The following is a 21193-nucleotide window of genomic DNA, read 5'->3' on the forward strand; positions in this document are numbered from 1 at the left end:
ATTAACCATGAGAACATTATTGCTTTATTACTTGTACCTGAATAGTGTGGGAATCCGATGCTTGACCAAGAATTTCCAGAAGAGCCGGGTCAGATACAAAAAAAAATCTTGGAAATATTAACCGTTTTTTTTCCAAATATCCAGTTAGTGATTTCTGACAGATTTCCAGTTGCTCCAGCAAATGTGGTAATAGCTGTGCTAGCGTCTCATCTCCAACACAGCACTGCACGATATTTGATGTTTCATGGGCTTTCTGCATAATTTTCTGCCACGATTTATCAATGTTCTGAAATCTTCTGGCTTCCTGAAGTACATGAAAAATGCATTAGCTCATGTTCATCAAATTATAGAAATTAAAAAATTCCATAAGACAAGGTACCAGTTTAACATCCCTTTTGTCTCTCAAGTCTTTTTTGGAGATTTCCTTCTGTAGGCATAATGTGTGAATACTTACAGACATGATTCCAATGGCCAAAGTTCAAATTGCAAAAGACAGAGTCCAATGGGGCAGCTCTGGAAATGTCTTTTGCTTAATGTTGGGCACCAAAATTGTCTGTATAAAAGGACTCCAACACACTACACATTAGAAAACTCAAACATCAGCCTTCACACAAATAATAGTTTTCCTCATAGTGACACACTGAATGTCATGTAATGGCTATTCCACACAAGTTATGAGGAATACCTTGTTAGTGATGATACTTGACAAACAAAAACAGTATAAATACTCTGAAACTGCCACTTATAAAGTATTGTAAGTGAAGGGAGACAAATTCTCAAATACTGAAAGAAATGAAGAATAAATATTTTCTAGGTTGGATATACTGACTTTCAAAGCTTTCTTCTCCTACAACAGAAGAAATGTTAATTGGGTCCTAAAGAATCAGAGGACTAGAAAAGATCTCAAAAGATTATCCAAGTCTATTTCCCTGTCACAAGACAGGACCATATTCATGTCACTCTCAACAAATATCTGTCCATTTTGTGTTTAAAGACCTTCAAAACTGGAAATTCAGAAGCCTCTCCAGGCAATCCTTGCTACTTGTAAACTCTGTTCTAATATCTAATATAAATCTTTCTTGTGTGTATGTCAATTACTTCTCATCATATTCAGGGATACAGAGAACATATTGCTCTCTTCCTGTTGAGATCAGCCTTTATACATATGAAAACTTAACAGGCCTTCCCCTCAGCTTTCCTCTCCTTCAAGCCAAACAAGCCCAGTTTGATGAATCTTTTCCTGTATGTCATGCTCCACAGGTAACTCCTTATTCTTGTCATCCTCTTCCATACTTTCTCAAATTCATCTATGTGTTTCTTTAGCCAAAATTGGGTACCATATTCTAGTTATTGGTTACTTCTCTTAATACGTTCCACTTTTGTGTCTGCATTTTACATAATAGCACAACTGGCTCTTTCACATCCCTTATAACTCCTGGCTCCTCTTCTAAAGAACTGCTCCTTAGCCAGTTTTTCCTATCATGTACTTGTACAATTTATGATTTCTGCATCTGTGTAATATTTTTCATTTGTCTATATTGTATTAAATCCTATTTTTAAAGTCATTTCTTTAACCTTGCAAGATCATTTTGAAACCTGATCTTTCCCTTCAGCTTACTCACTGTCCTTCCCAGCTTCACATTCAATAGGCATCATCTCTATTTTCATCATCTAGATCATTCACAAAAATTCTGAACAGTATAGAACCCAGTATGGACCTTTGTGTCCACATGAATAAATACATTATTTCTTTTTGATAATTTAGTAAACATTTTAATAAACAACAGTAAAGCACTAAATTTTTCAGCAAGATCGGTGACTGCTCAGGTAGTTTCATCTAAAACTCATTTCCTGATAAGATTATGAAAACAGTGTCAAAAGCCTATCAAAATATATGACAACTGTTTCTCCTCTATCTGCAAAGCTTGTTGCCCACTCTAAAAATAGATTAGATTCATCTGACATGTTTTGTTCCCGGCAAATCCATGTTGACTGTTACTCATTTCCTTGTTAACTTCTACATGCTCACAAACTCCTTGATTACTCAGTATTCATCCAGGAACTGCAAATAAACTGACTGATCTATGATTATCCCACCACAAAGCTCTTCCTTCTCTTCCCTCTTTAAAGGTAGTCACCACAATTGCTTTTTTCCAGACTATGGCTTCAGGTATCATCCTGACAAAATAACTGCTACAGCATTTACCAAATGCTTCAGCTGTGCTCTGGTATCTATCTGTTCACCTGCAAAAGCTGCTTATTGATTCTCTGATAAACATTAACAATATAAATATATCTCATGAACTAAAAAAATGTATTATCTTAAATAAGAGTTAAGCAGGCTTTACTTAGATTACAAAAATTAATGTTATTTTTGGAAACTGTAAACCTTTAATTGGAAAACATGTGGCCTGAAAAACATCTGTATTTAATAATTTGAGAATAGTCTTGGTTTTGATAAATTATAGAACTGGTTGATGCAGTGTACTATGCAGTGAACGAAATGCAGTATGCAGCGTACTAAATTCTGCGGTATTAAATCCATATGAAAGCCTGGCATTAGGAAACAGGTAACAGAAGATGACTGTTCTGCTATTTCTATCCTGCAGAAAGTCAGATCATTTCTTAGATTTCTAGTAACTGCCATCATGGAAGGGGCATAACTGACTTTTGAAGATGTTATATTAGTTCACACACGTTACCATACCTGTGGCTACCCAAGTCTCACAGAATCCCTTTGTGAGACTTTATGCTGAATCCTATCAAGGATAGGATTCATAAAGGAAATTTGTCATTGCATTATTACCTAACTTACAGCCTATAAACACATGCCCCTAAGGAGAGAGAGAGAGGGGCTTACAAATATGGGAGAAGTGATAAATCCATCCTGTCCTATTAGGTAATACTGATCTCCATGCTATCATATGACTCAATAATATGGCAAGCTAACAAAGACATTTCATCCTGAATTATATACAGTGCTGTTTCTGTAAGTTTGACTAAGTTCTAAAGTGGTTTGACCAGATAGACCTTAGTCTGGCAAAACTCACTGTGAACTGCCCACAACTTTAATATCATTAGATGCACCTGCAAGTAAATTCTGTGATGCGGCTAATGTCTTGACAAAACATATTGCTATTAACATATTGTTATCATAAATCAACACACCTGAGGCAGCTGTTTTGCAATGTCTCCACCAACAAAAATAGCTTCAAGGTAAATCCAGAGGTTTTGTACAGAAATCCAGTTTTCAATTATTTCTGCAGTACTGGTCAACTTCTGGACCCACAGTTGTATAGTGGACTTAAATGGTGCATTATACCTGCACAAACATGAGTTAAAGGGGAAAAAAACTCTAACATGAAGGTTGTTTACTATTGGTTTTGATTAGATTTAGACAATATTTGTATTTTTTAATTTCTGTACCTGTTACTCATGAGTGAGCCCAATATCATGAGGCTGTCTTCCATCAAAGCTATTTTCTCCAGTATATCTGACCCCTTTAGAAGGAGTTCTCCTCGAGTTTTGAATTGGCCAAAAGTAAAAGCCTGAGTATTCCATTCACTAATGACATGCTTCAATTTTGCTTCAATATCCTTTTCTTTAAGGGCACCGATGCAGACATCCTATTTAAAATTAAACTAGTAAGTGATATTCCTTTCAGGCTAATATACATGCACACACTCATAAAGCCAATTAAAATTCATCAGCCAGATCTAGACTTCAGTGTGATTTGCAGCTAATGAAAATATACTTTGAAACATCTCAAAATTATTATATTAGAACACTAGATTATGTTACAGCACTGTTTTTAACTGGAATATTTTAAGGGCTATACTCCATCTTCACTGACACTTAGTCTTTTCATACTTTTCAAAGTTCACTAACTCAGTGAAACTGGAGGCAAAATTTGCCTCTCTGTATGTATTAGAATTTGAAGGCAAATACACCTCTAAATTCTCTGGCACACTGAAGGGATTAGGAGAAATATATATTACCAATCAAAATGAGGAAACTGTCCAAGAATAGAGTGTACGTGGGCAATATGGCCTTCTGCTGCTTCTTGAAGACAGCAAAGACAGGACTGTCATAAAATTGGCTATTACGTCTGAGAGAAATGGAGCAGATGCTCAGACTGGATTACCCTAAATTCAGGTTCAAGAGCGTAACGATGCCATCACAGGTTTAAAGTCTTACCGTGAATGCAAGACAATCATGCTGAACCTTTCACAAGCCTGAAATGCTTGTCTGGAAATTGTATACAGCAGAGATTTGATTTAATGTTTTTGTCTTAGAAGTATTCCTTTGTTGGAACAAGATAAATCAGATCACTGCTATTGAGGGATCACAGACCTAGCTAACAGATTCACAACACTACTGAAGTTAGAAACTGCTGGGTTTTTTCCTCTTTATTTTTAGATAGATTTTTTTCTTGCAAAAGGTATCAACAGCATAAAGCTAATACACTTACTAGATAATAATCGTCCTCAAAATGGAGACAGCAATAGCTTTGTACCCTTTGTGCAAGCCTTCTCATTTCTCTCTCTGCTCTTGTAAAAAGAGTCAATTTTGAAAAACAAAAGAACCCTGTTCTCCTTTAATCCTATATCCTCCATTTCTATTGTGTTCCAAAGAAACTAAGGATTTTGAGCAGCTAACAAGATCAGACTTAAGTCAACTATTTTTCCCCCTCTGGTGAGGCATTTAAAAGGAAGAAAAAAAATGTAAATAGGCAGACTTTAAAAAAGAAGCATGACGGAAGCACTCTTAAAACAGCAGAATTCCTGCTATTTATTTAAACCTACACCAGGACAAAAGAAAATAAATGAACCGTCATTGCTAGCATCGGCTACCAAACTCGACTCTTCAAAGAGATTCTCCAACTACAGTCAAATTTGTTTACATTACAAAGCTGACCAGAAACACAGCATTCTAAAAATGCAGAATCCCAGACCACAAGCCAATCATTAAAAAAAAACAGAAAAGCATACATACCTCAATATCTTCTTTATGTTTTAATAATGAGGCATCCATTACGTTCTTCAAAGAGAAATTTTCAGAGAGAACATCAAAGCGATGGCCAGTTACTTGTGCAATTCTTTCCCAGTGTCGTGACTCCATTGCCTGGAAAAATCCATAGGAATTAGGGAAGATTTTTAAAACCTATATTATTTTTAGGATTGAAATGATCACATAGTTTTCTACTGCAACTGTTAAACAAAATCAGAACAGTCTTGATCTCCGTTCCATTTAAAGCATTAATAATTCTTCTAATCACATTATTAAGTCTTCTGTTTTACTTTTCTATAACAAATCCTAACTGACTTTTTGCCATAAATAAAACTTCTTTGATCTACAACAAAGAATTGTGGGAAGCATCTACAACATAATCTTAAATACAGTTTCTCAAGCAAATCTTATCTGTAAATTATCATGCTGAATATACTTTGTTTGCCATCATTTCAAGCAAAGGACAGATCTCTGTGAAGTCGTCAATTTTCTTTTTTAGGTCTTGAAAAGCTTGCCATTCCTTCAGTGCTTTAGGTAACTTACGGATTCTTTAAAAAGCAAACAAAAGAAGAAATATTAGATTCTAAATACTCACAGTTCACCATGTAATAGTGCAATATATTCTCATTTTTCAAGTAGTTGACCAGTAGACCATGAACGAAAAGCCAGTTTCTAGCTAGCAACATAAAATCTAGCTGGTTGTTTCTTTGATTAGACACCAGGCATGAAACACTGCTGAAGACAGTAAAAATCACACTAGAATGGTTTGGTTTCTATTTCAGTTTGAATTCAAGGAGCTTAACTTTACATGCAAACCCATGTCTGAACTTAAGTCTTTGCAGTATCACTGTTTTATTACAAAGTTGAAAATATAACCAATTTTGTAAGGGGGAAAATAAACTAGATAACATGCATTTTTTCAAGCAAAATGAGGTACATCCTAAAATAAAACTGAACTGTTTGCCAGCAGAAAAATACTTCAGTTTCAGTTAGAAAAGTCCTATTTTATACCTAATTTCTTCAAAGATTTTTAAAGAAAAATCTTTCTTTATGTACAATTTCAAGATGAACAAAAAATAAAACAAAGAATTTTAGCTACTGTGAATTGTAACAGTTCCACTTGCTCCTAGTAAGTTATGCCAATTTTCATCTGTCAAAGGAATGGACCAAAGAGTGACAGCAATTCTCGTACAGCTCAAGAGCAGGAAGGAGAAATGGCATAAAACCAACCTATCCTGCAGAATTCCTTCATAGGAACTGTCCATTTTTCACAGTTCAAAATAAGGCAGATCTGTCACACAACACTGGAACACACGTGAATTCTTCACTTCTTGCTGGTACATGATGTAGACAAACACATGCATGAGGCTTTAACAGGCTGTTTCTGGCTATTTCTATGCTAAGGCTCAAAGCTAACATTCTTACAAATTTTGTCTTATGCTGAATGTTGGAAATTGGATTTTTTAAATTGGTAATGAAATTTACTATTTTTAATAATTTTTTTTGTCTCAGTAATAACTTCTAACAAGTTCTATGAGTTATGTACTATGTTAAACAATTATTCCATTAATCAGATTTAAATTTACTCCTTAAATTTACTGGACATTCTCTTTACATTTTATTACACTAAAACATAAAGGGAAAACTTCCTTCAAGTGGTTACTATAAAATTCTATAATGTTCCTTACCACATCTTTTCCCTAAATAAATATTTCTCCTTTTTATCTCTCTTTATATGACTTTATTTGCATCTTACCCTACTCTTTGTGATTCCTCTTTTTTGTATTTCTAACTTTCATATTACATTACTATTTAAGAAGGGATAGCAAAAAAGAGCAATACAATAAAGAACTGTGCATCTCTTTAAAATTATGCTAAAACACTAACTGGATTTCCAGTATTCCCGCAACTTTCCTAACACATGATAGCATCTTAGTTATTTTTGTGGGTAAACCTCCCCCCCCCCACATGTTTAAATTTCTCTAAAATTAACAAAAGTAGCTTGATGCAATTTTACTAGCAAGCTTGCCAAAGAAAGGATAGTACTGGGTTAGGCCTTTATTACAAAAAATATTTACTGTCTGTTGATGGTCACCCAGGTCCAAACATAGCTCAACACTTGAGAGGGAAAAATAAAGGTCGCACATGAAGTAAAAAGACAAACACCACTCAAAAAACTGTTGTCACACAGTGGCTTCCTTTGAGAGTTCCAGGAGATGGAAGCATAAGGACAGTCCTAGCAACCTGACAAAAATTATTAACTCTACAAAAATGATGATGCAAAATACCATTTCCTGTTGAAAGAAAGACTTACAGATGTTGTCCAAATACAGAATCTATATATCTTTTAGATACATTCATCTTTAATATTATTCTAAATAAAATTCCATGAGCTTCTTTTCAAAGTAATAACTAAAAGCCAACTAACTCAGCTTTTCCAAAAAAGGAAGAAAATTTCCACCTGACCCCTTCACTATGTACAAAAACGGCCCTTGCCAAAAGATTGACATGCTCAAAATACTATAAGCCTAAAAAGCCTGAGCATGGGAAAGCTTTCCTATGCTTTTCAAAGATTTGGGTTGAGATGAAGAACACAGATTTGATTTCATACTCTTGAATGATAATAAAATGTAATTGAGGTCTCTCTCAGGTTACATTGGTGAATCCAAAATCAAAAGCTATTGGTAAAGCAGAGACACACACTAGCTGTTCCAGAAGAGAGGATCTGCGGAAGAGAACACTCTTTATATTGGGTATGAACTTGCCTCGATAGAACTCACTGAGAAAGCAATCTGAGTGACTGTGTAACAAGGTAAAGAAAAGGCTTGTACAAATATAATAAAAGAATAAAGAAAACAGACTGTTCATGACATTTTTTCCACTAGAGGATAAGACAAAAATTTAATATTACACATTTGTTTTGGGACTTTTGCATGTAATTTGTTTCTGATACATATTTTACAATTCCCATGAAGAGCAAAACATAGACTGGCACAGATAATTGCTCTAAAAAAATGGAAGCATATAGAATCTCCACTCTTCCATGTAACAAATGTCACTTCTTCTAGCAACTCTGTCCATTCTTTAGCACCAGAATTCAGAGATCAAAGAAAGCTGGACATAGAGGAAACAGAGCTAAATCCTGTTGGTTCATTAGCCTCTCCCTCTGAAAGACCAGAGAAGTAACAAGATGGGTCATGGAAGTCTCGTACACTTGGCCATGGCTGTTCAACAACTGAAGCTGTGTCCCTACCAAAATAACAGAAAGCCTCCTTTGATTTCAGTAAAGTATGGTTTTACCTTACATGTCTGTATGCAACGTGAAAAACATCATATCTACTCTCTTAAATAACATCTCAGAATTTAGTGTGGCTACCTACCCTTGTTGAAATAACAATTTCCATCCATACAAATGTGCAGAAGCAGATAGTCATGTCAAAATTCTGCCTAACATTGCAGACTAATTCATTAGGTGTAAATCAAGTTATCGAGAAGGTGAGCTATGAAGTTGAGCTATGATGGTAATTTAATAATTATTGTTACCTTGCCACAGGTTCATTCACATTCAGTTTAAGGATATTAATTAATTAAGCTACAACAATTAAATTATGCCACTATAACTCAATAAGCCTGGAGGGATTTGCAGACTTAAGACCATGTGTTAGCTACTTAACGCACCAGTCTGAAACTTTCGCAGTTGTGCTGAGCACTAAAGGAAGCCTGAGTTTGAAATAAATTAATACATTTTTGCCCCTCAGGTTTCAGAAGTTAATGAACACAAAAATATGAGAAATAAAAATTGCATGCACTTCAACAAATAATAAATAACTTACTTGTTTTGAAAATCTAGAAGTTCATTGTTAATTTTTTCAATATTTAAATCATTCCAAAGCATTTCATTATATCTGTTGATATCAGCAATGACTGAATTATAAAGACTGTAAAGTTTCTGAAGCAATGAAAGCTCACGTTTAATTTTGTGCAGCTCAGGATACTCTGTTGCAAATTTTAAAAGAAGAAATCTGTGAGTATCAATTAGTTGTAACTATATTCATGGACATAATACAGGTATTTCTAAAATTGATATTTAATAAATTCATGATGTCAGATTTGCGTTCTTTTAGTGCATAATAAGACATACTTTTCTAATTACAGTACGCAAGGATGTCAGATTTTGATGCACGATAACTACTTAAATTGCTGGGTTCATGTAAGTTTTTCTATAAATGGTAGATGTATTCTTATTACAGAACTGCTGCACTTACCTCTATAAGTGAAGTAATGTTGAAAAAGTAGCTGAAATGGCAAAGGAGCGTACTGTAGTTTTCTGGGAAAACTAAAATATTCCCCAACTAAGTTTGTACTATTTACTTTAGAGGGAGAAGAGTGGTGGTTTTTTGGTTTTTTTTTTTTTTTTGGCATTCAAATTAAACCTGTAGACTATGTTATGCATTAAAAGCATTTAAAACACACTTCTCTAACTGAAATATTTTATTTGATTTCTCTTATTCCTTGGCACTTCCTAGTAAATGGTTATTGCAAATGTCTTCAGACATGAAAAGTGCTGAAGTCAGCATTTATGAATTAAAGTGTCTATTAACTTTCTGCTTTAACGAAAGCAGAAAACTAAAGCAACTAACTAATTAAATTAACTAAACTTTAAATCACACCACGATTTACAAAATTTGAAGTGGATCTGTCGAGGGAGGCATGAGGATATTATAGGTCAGTTGTACAACCCAAGTGAATTCATTCTACATCTGTGCATGACCAGTTTGGGTATTTCATCAAAACGTTCCTCATGCCGGGACACAGAGTGATACAGTGAGGAAACATGTTTAGCTCCGAACCAAAAAAACAAGAGAGTTAAGCAGCTGGACTCTGGGAAGCAGCTAGGATGTAGGGAACTTTTTTTTTTTTTTTTTTTCCAATGGATGTTTAGGTAAGGACAGATTAAGAGCCACTGGTTTTGGTAGCTGCTTTTCAGCAACGAATGCTTTTCAGATGAAAGGCAATTATAATGGACTGCAAGGAGTTTTCGTACAATTAATCCAGCACTGAATACATTTAGTAGGGCCCACCATAAAAATTTAGTAGCCTAGGGTCAGGTGTCCATGTTCCCTGAGAAACTACCTGTGATAGGAAGACCAAATAACTCCTCTCCACCAGAAAAAGAGATATACTTCCTCCAGAGGTCATTGAATTTGGCTTGGAAGACCTGTAATCTGTCACTTGCTTCATGGGGAGGAATATCCTCCCCACTGGGACCCCTGTAAAAATCAAAACAAATTCAATGCAAGCATCAACCATATGGGTTTCACAAAAAGTACAATAGAAGCTTAAAACACAGACCTGACTTACTAAAAAGTATTTTAACATTTTAAACATTTTTAACATTTTTTCCTAGAAATTTTCACAAAAGATACTAGAAGAGAAATCCAAAGTTTAATTTCACATCCCAAAATTACACATTGAGTATTCCCTAAAGGAAAGCCCAATATATCTTATAATAATACAATTCATCAGGGTTACCAATACATAATATTCCAAACAGTTAAAAAGATCTATAAATGCTTTGTCTGTGTTATTTCCTATTTCTTTTCTTCTGTAAAAATACATTATAATGATAATTTTCCTTTATATTCTTAATAAAGGTTCAACTGAGAGTTCAGATCTCCAGACAAGTCAACGGTGAAGAGGCATATCACCAAAGGGAAGGGGGAAACTCTCAGATCTTTAAGTTGGTCCTGAGCCCAGGCAGCCAAACCTCCAGGAGAGGAAATGCTCTCAGGTCCTTACAATGAGCAAAAAAGCAGCACCAGTGCATTTTCATGAAATCCTCACATAGACAGCTCGAGAACTAGGACCACAAACAGCACAACACGTGCATCTACATTAGCAACTTAGTGCTCTAGATAAGTTCCTTTTAGGTTTGAATTCACCTTCTGTCTATAGTTGGAGTCTTGAGGCACGCGCTCAAATGCATTATTAGTGCAGCTTCAAGAAGCTTCACTCCTGGTGAAGACAAGGTTGAAGCCAAACACTAGGTTACCACTTGGAGCACCATGCTTGTAACAGGAATGTAAAGTATGGAATATATCTTCTCCAGTGCCCTTCAGCAGTTTGTGTTCTATGCACAGGCACGGCAGTAAGGCAGCCTGTGAAAGCTGTACAGAAAGCTGCTTCACATTGCCTACGGGCTATAGATGTATAGGGCGTGCCTAAGGTTAGCTGACATGAACTTCACTGCCAGTAAACACACTGTGGATGTGTCATCCTAGAACGATAACAGATCACAGCAAAACAGATTCTTGTCCTTCCTTCTTTGTGTCACACCAAGTTGCTAACGTAGATCTGTCTTATAAGGCACACTTGCCTGACAATTTAAAGAAAGTCAATGTAGGCATGCTTGTAAGGAAAACTCTGAACTTAGTAACATCCAGAATCTGAATCTCCACACACTTAATATTAAATATCTCCTTAAGTGCCTTGTTGAGTTTAGAACCTTCAAAAAGATTTAACTTTGGATCAGGGATTGAGAATCTGTTTTTGTTTTCCCCAGTCTATTAACTCTTCTGGATTTTCACCCCAGACTCCAGAACTGAAATTATGGGAATGAATCTGTGACAGTAAGAGAATCTGTCCATCTTGTATTATTTTGAAAGTAGACTTTTTTAAAGCACCTGTCATATATACTTTGAGATTTTTGAGTGTTTATTTTCCTGCAGCCTTTTAGATATATCACTTTTAAACAAACCCTAATGAAGCATAATGGTATTGCACCACAATCTACCTACTTTTCCTCATAGTCTTTGTAAAATTCTGCAGTATCAATCTGGAATTTTTGTACACCACTCAGTAAATCTGTTTTCATGGCTGGTTGTACCTTTAGGAGCAAATCCTCAGTCTGCAGTGCCTAAATGCAGACAAAAGAATAAAAACATGCATAAAGAGAGAAAAAAATCCAGGATTTTTAAAGAAAATATTTAAATATTTTCTGATATAAAAAAAGCTGACCAAAAATTTGCTATATGTATTTGAGAAACAGTACAGCACAGCTACAATACCTGTGTGTTTAGGTTCTTCCAAGCATAAGCCAATCCATCAACTCTTTCTGTGTTTCCATCTTGAAAGAGTAGATTGTATTTATGAAGCATAGAATAAGATTCTTCTACTGGTCCAATTGTCATGTCAATTTTAATCTCATTCTCTCGAATTTCCTTCAGTGCTTCCATTGCTCCCCGTACATCATCAAGGTCATGGATAGGCCTGTTTAATCTCTTGCTGAGATTGTCAATGAATGAATAAATTTCATCCATGTCTGTGGCAGACTGTTTATTCAAAGCTAATCCAAATGCTCTTTGTCTCAAGTGGCATTCCTGAATTAAGGCTATTTGCAAAGTCTCTGTGGCAATATCCACTGATTCCAGTATACAGCGCTTTGGCAGTTCTCTGATTTGTATTTCCAGTTGCTGAGAAAAACACAAGTGATCAATTTTTTTATTTCACTACAATTTCTCTGAACAGCACAGGTTTTTTTAAATACATACAATACTTACAGAAAAGTAACTCATTTGAGTTTGGAATTCTGCCATTGTTGGGTTAGTCTCTATAAATTCCTTCACTTTTTCCTCTGGATCCTATATAAAAGAAGTTTGTTTTAATTACTATTTAGCATTGGTATTACAATAGCCTATCTGGGAACCAGCTGCCTGATGTGCTGTGCAGTCACAGATGATCCCTGTCTAATAGCTTAAGAAATAACCATTAAGATCAAATTATTTTGCTTGATCTGTTCTTCCAGCTCTTGCCTTTTATGTAGTACTCTTTAAAGCATTTTAAAATCTGTAATTCAAAAATCGACAGATTAGGATACCCCTTACCCCTCCAAATATTACTATGAAATTCACAACGTAGCTGCTAAAAGTTAGCTGGAAATACTTTCTTCCCAGTTTTTCTTTCTGCCAACTCCCAGAAGAAACTCACATCCTCTAAAAGCCTTTAGCAATATTATAGCAATTGTACTATTAGTGGCTGATCAGTTCAGCCACCCTTCCTCTTCCTGGAACAGCGTATTGAACTACTAGGTACAAACATCGGACTACAGGGTATTCAAAGCCAGGTAATTTGGTGCAAATGCAGTCTGGCAGAAAAGGATGGATCTTAGAGAAGAGAGAACCTTTAGCTTGTTGAAGCTCGCTCCAAGGGGATAGAGCACCGAGTGTGACATCTTTCCTTTTAATAAGGTAAGCTATTTTCTGCTCAGGAAGATCTTCAGCATCACCAGCACCTTGGGTCCAATAAATGTCCTCCATTCTCAGTTCAATTACAGACTAATGATCTTTATCCAGCTCAGTGACTTGCATCTACAATCTGCACTGTGATATTCCTGAGAGGCTGTTATTGCTTCTCTGCCAACATGACAGTTACCAGTAGTCCCACAGAAACGATAAAGAGGAGGGGAAACATTGCCAACTCCTAAAGAATTCAGAGGTTAGGGAGCAGCTTCACTGACAATTCTAAAGATTTTACTGAAAAAGAAACAGTATCATGCTTCTGCATCATCTAATCTGATTATGCCTTATTTGGGTGAAAGGATGTACCAGCATTGTGTGGTTAGCTCAATCAATACCTTCAATAACTGAAGTAACTAAGCACTGAGATTTGGACTCCCATATGCCATGAAGAGACTGCTCAACGTCAGAGGTGAAAATACCCCATCTTGGCCTGAACTCTAACTGCAAAAGTAGCAGCATGAGAGGAAAGGACAGACATTGTGGTTGTTACTAATACAGTTTATGATTTGATTTAGAGAGGGGAAGCTAGAAGCAGCCATCAGTTAAAGATATTCCTGTCCCGATTGCATTTTAGCCTAACTACTGCACCTTTGGTAGATAAGACCAGCAGCTGTCCTTCCCCATGAGGCTAAATTTCACTAGTCAGCACCTACACAAGGTTATATAGCATGAAATATTTCTTGCCAAAAAAAGCTCCTCAGAGCTTTACCATTTCTGTGATTGGACTCAGTTCCTAATGAAGACAATTCCATCAGCTCAGATTCTATTCTGCTTTAGAATCCTTATTACCAGAAAGTTGTCCTAGATTGAGTTTATCATTTTTGTGAAGAAGCAGAAAAGCTCCCTTTAGCAATGGTTGGTGAAGGAGAACTAGCCAGTTTAATGTTCAGGGGCAATTTTGTAGTCTAGTTTTTCAAAGATTCTGCTAAATGATTCCTTTTATAACCTATATAGACAAGATGCCTTCTGAAGCTACTCCTTATCCTACTATGAGAAAGAAGATAAGTTTCCTTATGCACCCAACATTCTTTTTGTTGTTCTTCGGTTTTCTCTCAGATGGATTAATTGGTAGGAATGGCAAGTTCTGGTCAATAAAAGAGGAGAGAATAGGTATTATGGGTATATGGATTCTACTATGACACCAGAACATTCAATAGATCCTCCTATATGTAAAAGAAAGCTAGAAAATGTTCAGGATAGCAGGGGAGGTAAGAGGGAAAGGATGAATCATGCTTTCTACTGAGCATACCATCTACTTATACAACCTCAAATAGTTTATTTGGTACATTTCACAATATAGCAATTTTACTTAATATGTTTTTAACCTGGTTCCAGATGCCTGAAAATTTAGAAAAGCTGTTCAGGATATCCGCTGCTTTGGTCTTAAGAGATAAAATAATTGTGCTTAGTTGGATCATAACTTTGATTATATCCTTATGCTCGATGATCTGCTTGTCTAAAGATTTCACTGCCACCATCCTGGCGCATCTGCTCTCATCTCCCAGGTCTATAGCAACAGCTTGTTCAATCTGGCATAAATTAAACAAGAATAAACGTATGTTCAGTAGTTTTACTGAGCGTTCCAGAATGTGAAAAAACTAAGTAATTCAGCACACACGGTAAAACACTTCTAAGAATAGTTTAAAAGTGCAAAATAAGAACCCATAAATGAACTCCCTATTCTTAGCTTGGATCACTTTACAGAACTATAGTTCTAGGGTCAAAGATGATTTTATAAAAAATTGCAATATGGAGCTTCATGATAACAGTCTCTGAATTACTTCTGTTAAATATACTTCACTGTGCTGTTTCTTACTCCCACAAAAGCTGTTCAGACCTCCCTAATCTCTTTAGTATGGAGTTAAACTCTAGTCCCATTCTTAGCCAAAAAACAGTGCTGCAAGCAGCAGAGAGATGGCTACTTGGAAATAAGCAAGCATGGATCCATTTCACTGTCCCCTAGCTGTTTTGTTCTGCAGGACTTGAATGGTCTTTTTAGATGGTCTTTTAGAATGGTCTTTTTTTTTTTTTTTTTTTTTTAAACGTTAGATTGACCAAATAGAAAGATATTTTTACATAGACATGTTTCAGCACAGATCTGCATTTTTCAAGACTCAGATAATAGCTGCAGGCACAGGAGATGTAAGTTAAAATTTAAAATATTTAAAATATTCAAATTTTGAACAAACTGGGAAACAAGAAATGTTCTGCTTCTCCTCAGAACTGGAATTATCTCCTTTCTCAAGATGAAGGTGATGGGCATGAGAGGTCTACCTGGACAATCAAACTAGAGGATCTTTAAAGGTCCCTTCCAGCCTCAACTGTTCTATGATCCTGAATTCTGAACAAGGAAGAGTCTTTTCCTGTTCAGGTACAGCTGGCATAGCTTACAATCCTGTACTAATTTAGGTGGCTAAAAACTGATGATTCCAACTAGTATGTAGAGATTAGATAAATAGGAAATTTATCTTTTTTTCCCCCAGTTATTCCAATCTATTTTGCACAAATCTGAGTGTCCACCTAAAAAAGACCTTTTTTTCTTATTCATGGTCTATTTATCTGAAATCTGCTTTCCCCATGGTTGTGCATGAAGCAGTTCACAAGCTATTTTTTTCCTTTGGTCTCCCGGAATTTGTGCGGTTGCCTCTGATCTAGATAGCACCTTTATAGAGTGATCTAACCATTTCATGCCCTTCATCTGAGAATAACTAATAGAATATCCTTTTTCTTTAGGTCAAGACTACTGCTACTTTAAAATCACTGCTGTTCCCCACTAGGTAGCCTTAAGTCACATGTCTGAGTTTCTCTCACATCCCCATGAAGACAAAAAAACCCACGTGTGGGTGGGGGGGAAGTGAAATACTCTATTAATTGAATCTGATCATGTGTCCCACAGAGATAATTTTATGCTTATTTCATTACCACAGGACAGAATTAAGCCTATTTGAATGCCATATCAAGTGCCAATCACAGTGCATGTCTATATTTCAACAAGTTTGACTTCCTGTCTAGCCTTCAGACCTTCCTAACATTTTGTGTTCATTTTTATGACAGTTTAAAAAATAAAATTGTGTAATGTGTTTACTGTAGCTTTGCAGATGTTACAGTCACAGCCTGGAAGATTAGCAATTAAAATAGTTTTTGCCTGGGAAGACTGATAGTAACGTATACTCAGCTGGTAGTACGCATGCATAATGTTAGTTTTCACTCAACATTATCATCACGCTTGAATAGTGTTTCTAAAGTAAAAAGTAGCTTTCATAAAAATCTTTTAATATTAAAAATAATGTAAGTTTAATGAATTGTTACACTTGAAATAATTACTTAGTATAGAGAGTATATTAAAAACTAGTTTTCACTTAATAGGAAGATCCCCCAGATTGGAAGTAAAGGATTATTACAAAACATATTCTTAGGAAATTAAGAAATGTTAAATCAAATACTGAGATTTTAAAGTAATTGAAACAAAAACACTCCACCTGCTGCTGCTGCTGCTTATGATGCAAGTAAGCAAATTTCCACAGGGGAATATCTTTGGCTGCTGATAACATCATATTTACTGCTTTGTTTACAGCATTCTGAAAACAATAAAACATTCGCTTTAAGCACACAGGGAGTTTATGCCTAATAAAGCTGCCCCTGCCCCAAATCAATTCTTCAGACAATTCCAAAATGGAAAAATCATACCACAGAATAGTTACAGGAAATATTCTAATAAGCATTAAGTAGGATCACTAGAAATACATTTTGCAAGAGGAAAGAGTACTCCATGAAGCTTTATCAAAGCCAATCCCTCTATGTGGTTTTCATCCAAAGAGCACCGGAGAGCTTTATGAACATTAACCATAAATCATTGAAGATCATGAATTATAGTACTATTCTCCCCCTTAAACTGGTCATAAACAAAGTTATTCATTATAAATAATAATAATACTTTTCACAGCCATGTTAGAATTCCTAAATACATTTATTTGAATTTGTGATGGGAGTCTAACCTACACACGCAGTTGTATAAATTTTATAACTTTTTATCTACTGTACTTTACAAACATACTTTCTTGTCTGATTTCTTACTGACAACACCACAAAGACTGTAAAAGAAATCTGAAAAAGAGTTCAGTCATTGATTTTGACAGTGACAAACGAGAAGTCTACAAGTCAGCATCATAACCAACTAATACTTTGTGAATAATTTCAGACATGCAAGAGTTCTGCTGAATTAGCATAAATCTCCACGGGTGTTTAAATTCTTCTATAGTTTAGGGCATCAGGCTGGTAGTACTTTTCATTACATCTCACTCACTACAACAGAATGCTGATTTATGAATGATATTTCAAACTGATACAGTTTTTGGATATTCTGAAAGAGTTTAAAGAGAACCAGGCCACAATAATGACATTAATTTTTGTTTTTGCATCCACTTTGAAATGTTTGCATTTAAGTAGAGGGTTGTGTACAGGAGTTCCCGTGTTTTCAGGAAAAGTTTTCCTTCTACTGGCTTGCACAACAACCCTGATCTTGTGTCCTCAGTTCACATGTGATCATGTGAACTTCAGTGACATTTAATCTCCCCCCTCCCATTAGTTTTAATACCAGTTTAAACTTGCACATCTTGTTTTAAAACAACATGTTTATAAATATTTTACCAAGAATGACTGAGACATGCAATTTGTTACCTGAATAACTTCAAGACTTGGTCTCAAGACAACATTTGGAATAGCCAGTTGAATTTCAGCTTTGAACAGAGGAACCCTCTGTGTCTCTACAGTCTTGGTCATATGATATCTAGAGTCAACAACACGCAAGCGATCTCTTAAGGACTCTAAAGAAATCCTTGTGCCTAGATAATATAATATTTAAGTGAGGTTACATTTACCACAATAAGCTTTGAAAAATCTTGAAATGATATATAAAAACTAAACACATCTGAAAATGAAAGACTCACATCTGACTAAAGAGTCAGTATTCTTCTGACAAAGCTGTCCCATCAGATTATAGTAACCACAGGACAGGCATTCTTGGCAGCGTGTTTTCTGTTTTGTGTCAAGATGTGTACAGGCATATGAATCCTGAAGAGTTAAAGGCAAAGCTTTAGAAAAGTATTCATATTATCCAGCACGTAAGTGAAATATCAAATATCTAACTAGGTTATATAAGGTTATTTTTTACATTGTAGAGGTCTTACCTCCGGAGTGCTTCTCACATCTGCTTTCAGCCTTTGCTTAAGAATATCAACCAGTTCATACATAGAGCATTCCACTTGCTGGCTTTGTCTACAAAAATAATCTTACAGTCACATACAGAGAATCAAACACAAGGAATATTCTTTGCTGTTTTTCAGGCATATCCTCGCCCTACCCCACCTCACTGTGAAGAACTGTATTTGCAGGGAAATACCCTTATACTTTTCTTTTTTCTCCTATTGCTTGAGCATACAGAAAGTGTGAGACAAGAAGATATGCAGATTATCAAAAAGCCTCTTTGTCAGACGGTGCTATATGCAGTCCAACTGTATTTCATAATAAGTAAAAAAGAAGTTATTTTCCAGTTATAGTAAGAAAACAGGTTTATCAGGATGATACAATCTGTGATAACAATCTGTGATATCAGAGTTAGTAACAGAGACAATTAATAAAATAAATAGAAGGCAAGTATCTGATTTTGCAAAGTGGACGCAGGCATCTTTCTGGAAAAGAACTGAACAACTATTCCACTAAAAATAAACTATTAACTAATAAATTAATAAATTCCACTATTCCATAAAATAAACAATTTGCAGCACTGGGAGAATGGGAAGTCTCACACTGACTAGCTAGCATTAAAAAAATCAAGTGATTAACATTCGGATGAGATTTTAAGTCCTATACATCTTCATTTTTCTTGCTACTGTTTATATAATAAGAAGAAAAATATGAAATGTTAAAAAATACAGATGCAGTTTTACATCTGCTGTATCATTTTGCTTTAGACCAGCACTGTTACAACAGAATTTTAAAAGTACACTACTTACGTATAAAAATGTAATATATAAATAATCCCTCTCAAACACGGCCTTCAAATATAGGCAACGAATAAACCTACTGAGACAGTGTGTCAGCAGCAGAGATAGTAAGTTTTTCTGTCTGTTCCAGGAAAGCAAGCACATCTATAGGTTCATCTTCTGGTAAAGTTATCAGAGCAGTGTTCGACATGTCCTGCAGAGTTCTTTCAATTCTGCATTCCAAAAGGTCAGCTGCTTCTTTGACTATATAGTTCAATTCCCTCAGGGTATCATAAGCATTCTCAATAACTAAGCATGGAAAACAAAGTGAAAACAAATCATGCAAAGAGCAGCCCTCTTAAATCTTTTTTTTTCCATTTATTACAATGATATGAGGATTTAATGACGATTAAATATGTAATTAAGGCCTGAAACTAAAAATGTGATGAGCTTGCTGTACTTTGAAGTCTTTAAATGAAGCCATTTTACAGTAAATAGTACAACAGCATTCAGAATGTCACTTTTTTGTATTTATATTGTAATGGAAAGTACCAACAAAATACAATGGAAAACAGAAAGAATGCAACCATTCAAAAATTATTTTCGTCTTCCTACACAGACAGACACACAGTCAAATCCAGTATTTTATATTTGTAACCTACTTATAAAAACCAATGTCTAAAATTCCTCAAGCCAAGATTATACACTGGCTGAACTACCAGATTTCTTTTCAGCTATATGATCCAATTTATTTTGGATAGAGATAAATGGAGCACTTTAAAAGATATGTGTTTTATCAAACTAGGTGAAAAAAAAAAAGACTATCTCTGAATAGGGTGACTAAATTTTTTAATACTTTCATTGTAGAAAAAGAAATGTCACCTAACTCCTATCTGTGTATTTGTTATTAACAGACAGTATAATTTGAATCACCTCAATTCTCTTATTCCATGTACAAAGAAATCCCTGTGATATCTAAGACAGCAGTGTGACAGCAGTGTGCAACTGTTTATGCTTTAAGTGGAAAGTATCATTCATTCCTACCAGGAAGTTAATGCCTGGGGCTTGTCTTGTTATTGACTAATATGGATGAATAATTTGACCAATTCCTTGGTCTTTTTTTTTTTTTTTAAATAAATTAGGTAGTCTGAAATCCATTTTTCCCTTGTTTTTGGACTTTTATTCAAAGAGACCTGCATGGGCCTCCCATATTTCCATCTACTATTTAAAAGTAAGGCACTCAAGACATTAAGCTCATGCATAGTGAGTTCAGCATATTTGTGGCAGGTCAAAGTTATTTTGTATGCACTGAACAAACAGCTTACGTGTCCAACAAATATTCTGCACGTGCTAGACGTTGCACACTCTCAAAAAGTGATGATGCATCCACATAAGGGAAGCAATCTCTTCTAGAGGAAATTCCAGCCCTCTAGTTCTAGCTGTAGCAGCAGAAGTAGTAGCTGAGGTACTCTTGCTACATAACCCCTACCTTGCCAAACAAGGCCAGTTTCCACTAAAGCAAACACTGATCCAAAGACCCAGTAAAACCTGAGCTGTAGCTATTCAGACTTTGATAGTGATACAGCAAACACTATCTTAACATAGTGTAGACATAGCTACATGAATAAATAAATAATATTTTAATGACCTTCCTTATGATGTGCTACTAAACTACATAAACCAAACACAAAAATTTTAGACAGATATACCTTTTAGACAGATATAAAACAAAAAACTTGCCATTATTTTGTGTGTTTTGTGAGGGCTAAAAGGCAGCCAGACCTGTCTTAAGCACTGATTAGCATCCCGTGCCTCAGTGCCACACGGCACAGTCACAAATGAACAGCTGCACAAACCCATGCCCCACTCCACTTTGAGATTTAGGCTGCATTTGTCTCTGTTTAT

General features: G+C 35.4%; 1 protein-coding gene across 1 annotated transcript in view; it reads right to left on the reverse strand.

Annotated features, from left to right (window-relative positions):
* LOC104149032 (dynein axonemal heavy chain 5) overlaps nucleotides 1-21193 on the reverse strand; it is a 179022-nt gene that overhangs the window by 127643 nt on the left and 30186 nt on the right. Inside the window, exons 22-37 of the mRNA XM_068936316.1 lie at nucleotides 19390-19597; nucleotides 18494-18581; nucleotides 18254-18377; nucleotides 17985-18148; nucleotides 16787-16885; nucleotides 14633-14836; nucleotides 12570-12650; nucleotides 12078-12482; nucleotides 11808-11926; nucleotides 10144-10280; nucleotides 8844-9006; nucleotides 5447-5558; nucleotides 4996-5124; nucleotides 3427-3626; nucleotides 3169-3322; nucleotides 38-304 (exon numbers count right to left, since the gene is read on the reverse strand). Coding sequence (XP_068792417.1) covers nucleotides 38-304; nucleotides 3169-3322; nucleotides 3427-3626; nucleotides 4996-5124; nucleotides 5447-5558; nucleotides 8844-9006; nucleotides 10144-10280; nucleotides 11808-11926; nucleotides 12078-12482; nucleotides 12570-12650; nucleotides 14633-14836; nucleotides 16787-16885; nucleotides 17985-18148; nucleotides 18254-18377; nucleotides 18494-18581; nucleotides 19390-19597 — 2654 coding nt within the window. The remainder of the gene's footprint in view (nucleotides 1-37; nucleotides 305-3168; nucleotides 3323-3426; nucleotides 3627-4995; nucleotides 5125-5446; nucleotides 5559-8843; nucleotides 9007-10143; nucleotides 10281-11807; nucleotides 11927-12077; nucleotides 12483-12569; nucleotides 12651-14632; nucleotides 14837-16786; nucleotides 16886-17984; nucleotides 18149-18253; nucleotides 18378-18493; nucleotides 18582-19389; nucleotides 19598-21193) is intronic.

Source organism: Struthio camelus, chromosome 2, assembly GCF_040807025.1.
Source record: "Struthio camelus isolate bStrCam1 chromosome 2, bStrCam1.hap1, whole genome shotgun sequence".
In the NCBI taxonomy this organism is placed as follows: domain Eukaryota; kingdom Metazoa; phylum Chordata; class Aves; order Struthioniformes; family Struthionidae; genus Struthio; species Struthio camelus.